The 3355-nt window shown below is 41.0% G+C and overlaps 1 protein-coding gene across 1 annotated transcript; it reads left to right on the forward strand.

Moving 5' to 3' along the window:
• LOC102180107 (olfactory receptor 151-like) lies at positions 2396 to 3355 on the forward strand. Its single transcript, XM_005699706.3, has one exon. It carries the CDS (start codon positions 2396 to 2398, stop codon positions 3353 to 3355), a length of 960 nt encoding a protein of 319 aa, XP_005699763.1.

Genomic DNA, 3355 nt, shown 5'->3' on the forward strand with positions numbered 1-3355 from the left:
TTTGCTGTTCATCACCAACTCCCAGGGCTTGCTCAAACTCCCATCCATTGAGTTGGTGATGCCATCCAACCATCTCATCCTCTGTTGTTCTTTTCTCCTCCTGCCCCCAATCCCTCTCAGCATCAGGATCTTTTCAAATGAGTCAGTTCTTCTCAGGTGGCCAAAGTATTGGAGTTTCAGCTTCAGCATCTGTCCTTCCAATGAATATTCAGGACTGATTTCTTTTAGGATGGACTGGTTGGATCTCCTTGCCATCCAAGGGACTCTCAAGAGTCTTCTCCAACACTACAGTTCAAAAGCATCAATTCTTTGGCACTCAGATTTCACTATAGTCCAACCCTCAGGTCCATACATGACTACTAGAAAAACTAGAGCTTTGACTAGATGGACCTTTGTTGGTAAATAATGTCTCTGCTTTTTAGTATGCTGTCTAGATCGGTCATAGCTTTTCTTCCAAGGAATGTATTTTAATTTCATGGCTGCAGTCACCATCTGCAGTCATTCTGGAGCCCAAAAATCTAAAGTCTGTCCTGTTACCATTGTTTCCACATCTATTTGCCATGAAGTGATGGGACCGGATGCCATGATCTTAGTTTCCAGAATGTTGAGTTTTAAGCCAGCTTTTCACTCTCTTCTTTCACTTTCATCAAGAGGCTCTTTAGTTCTTTGCTTTCTGCCATAAGGGTGGTGTCATCTGCATATCTGAGGCGATTGATATTTCTCCCGGCAATCTTGATTCCAGCTTGTGCTTCATCCAACCTGGCATTTCTCATGTTGTACTCTGCATATAAGTTAAATAAGCAGGGTTTCGATACCCAGCCTTGATGTACTCCTTTCCTGATTTGGAACCAGTCTGTTTTTCCACATCTGTTTCTAACTGTTTCTTCTTGACCTGCACACAGATTTCCTGGGAGGCAGGGCAGGGGTTCTGGTATTCCCATCTCTTGAAGAATTTTCCACAGTTTGTTGTGATAGACTCAGTCAAAGGCTTTGGTATAGTCAATAAAACAAAAGTAGATGTTTTTCTGGAAGTCTCTTGATTTTTCAATGATCCAATGGATGTTGGCAATTTGATCTCTGGTTCCTCTGCCTTTTCGAAATCCAGCTTGGACATCTGGAATTTCATGGTTCACATACTGTTGAAGCTTGGCTTGGAAAATTTGGAGCATTACTTTGCTAGTGTGTGAGATGAGTGCAATTGTGCAGTAGTTTGAACATACTTTGCCATTGCCTTTCGGAAACATAACACTCAATAACCAGAAAATCCCAGTAAATTAGAATTAATGTAAGTAGAAACCTGACATCATTGTTTTTAAATCTCATCAGGTGATATTTATGTGTAACCAGAACTATGAATAACTGTCCTAAGACCTCAAGTTCAGTGAAAAATTATGACAAATTTCATATGCCTAATGAAAATGTACATTTGTATAGCAACAGAATATTTGGAAAATATTGAGTTGGCAAACAGTTTGTTTGGGTTTTCCACAACATCTTACAGAATACCCTGACAAACTTTTTAGCCAATCTAATATTTCATGTATATTATTCCATTATATTTTTAACTTTGAAAAGTGATATTGTAACTCCATATAATTCTCAAATGTGGAACCTGATTTGTCATTCAGTAATTGGAAGGGCTCTATCATCCCACACTATCTGGATTTGAGATAAGGTGACCTCATGCTTTCATTCCATGGGGAGTATTTTGGGATTGCAGAGATAATAAGGGACTTTTTCTTCCTGGAGCAAAATTCAACTCTGGACTCATAAATAAAACACACTTGTAGTTACCTCCAGGGTACTTGGACAACATGAGAGCGGAAAGGCTCTATAGGGACCCCTATTTTCTCCAACTTCATATTCTTCAAACCATGCCATAATTGTAGGAATCCTAGAAAACATTAGAAATGAAGAGACAAACAATTAGAAAGAAAATGCACGGTGATGACCCTGAAAGATGTTATGGGGAGGGAGGTGGGAGAGGGGTTCATGTTTGGGAACGCATGTACACCCGTGGTGGATTCATGTCAATGTTTGGCAAAACCAATACAGTATTGTAAAGTAAAATAAAGTAAAAGTAAAAATTAAAAAAAAAAAGAAGAAGAAGAAAATGAGTTCAAGATCTCTCACTCAGGAACAAAAACTGACGCCTACCCACACCAGAAAGTCTCATATATGGTTATTTCTAAGTATCTTCAGGGGCTGCTGCACCAATGCTCAGCATCCTTAAATAAAATGACTTGGTACAATGAAGTCTGTCAGCCCTCTACGTCCTGTATCCGCAGCTGTTGGAATCCTGGGATGTGTAACTGGTTGATACCGAGGGCTGACTGTATGTACGTTTTCATAAGCTCTTATTTCTTTTTTCCACAGAGCTGCCAACGAGAGGAGAATGGCTGCACAAAACCACTCCACAGTGACAGAGTTCATTCTTGGAGGTTTAATAAATCAGCCAGAGCTCCAACTACCCTTCTTCTTCCTCTTCCTTGGGATCTACTCAGTCACCATGATAGGGAACCTGGGTGTGATAACACTGATTTGTCTGAATGCTCAGCTTCATACACCCATGTACTATTTTCTCAGCAGTCTGTCACTATTAGATCTCTGTTACTCCTCTGTCATCACCCCTAAGATGTTGGTGAACTTTGTGTCAGAGAAGAACACCATCTCCTATGCAGGGTGCATGGCCCAGTTCTACTTCTTCATTGTGTTTGTCATTGCTGAGTGTTACATGCTGACAGTGATGGCCTATGACCGCTATGTTGCCATCTGTAGACCTCTGCTTTACAACATCATCATGTCTCATGGAGTCTGCACCCTCCTGGTGGCTGCAGTCTATACCATGGGGCTCATTGGCTCAACCATAGAAATTGGCCTCATGTTAAAACTATCCTATTGTGAGCACCTCATCAGTTACTACTTCTGTGATGTTGTCCCACTCATGAAGCTCTCCTGCTCCAGCACCTATCATATTGAAATAACAACTTTCTTTTTGGCTGGATTTAACATCATAGTCACCAGCTTAACAATCTTTGTTTCCTATGCTTTTATTCTCTCCAGCATCCTCCGTATCCACTCCACAGAGGGAAGGTCCAAAGCCTTCAGTACATGCAGCTCCCATCTTGCAGCTGTCGGATTGTTTTATGGATCTACCACATTCTTGTACTTAAAATCCCCCACAGGCAGTTCCCTGGCCCAGGAGAATGTGGTTTCCCTGTTCTATACCACAGGGATACCCATGCTGAACCCCTTAATTTACAGCTTGAGAAATAAGGAAGTGAAGGCTGCCATGCAGAAAACACTAAGGAGAAAACTCTTTGGGTGCAAATGTCATTATTCTTTTTCAAATTGA

The sequence above is a fragment of the Capra hircus genome, chromosome 29 (assembly GCF_001704415.2).
Source record: "Capra hircus breed San Clemente chromosome 29, ASM170441v1, whole genome shotgun sequence".
NCBI classification, from domain to species: Eukaryota; Metazoa; Chordata; class Mammalia; order Artiodactyla; family Bovidae; genus Capra; species Capra hircus.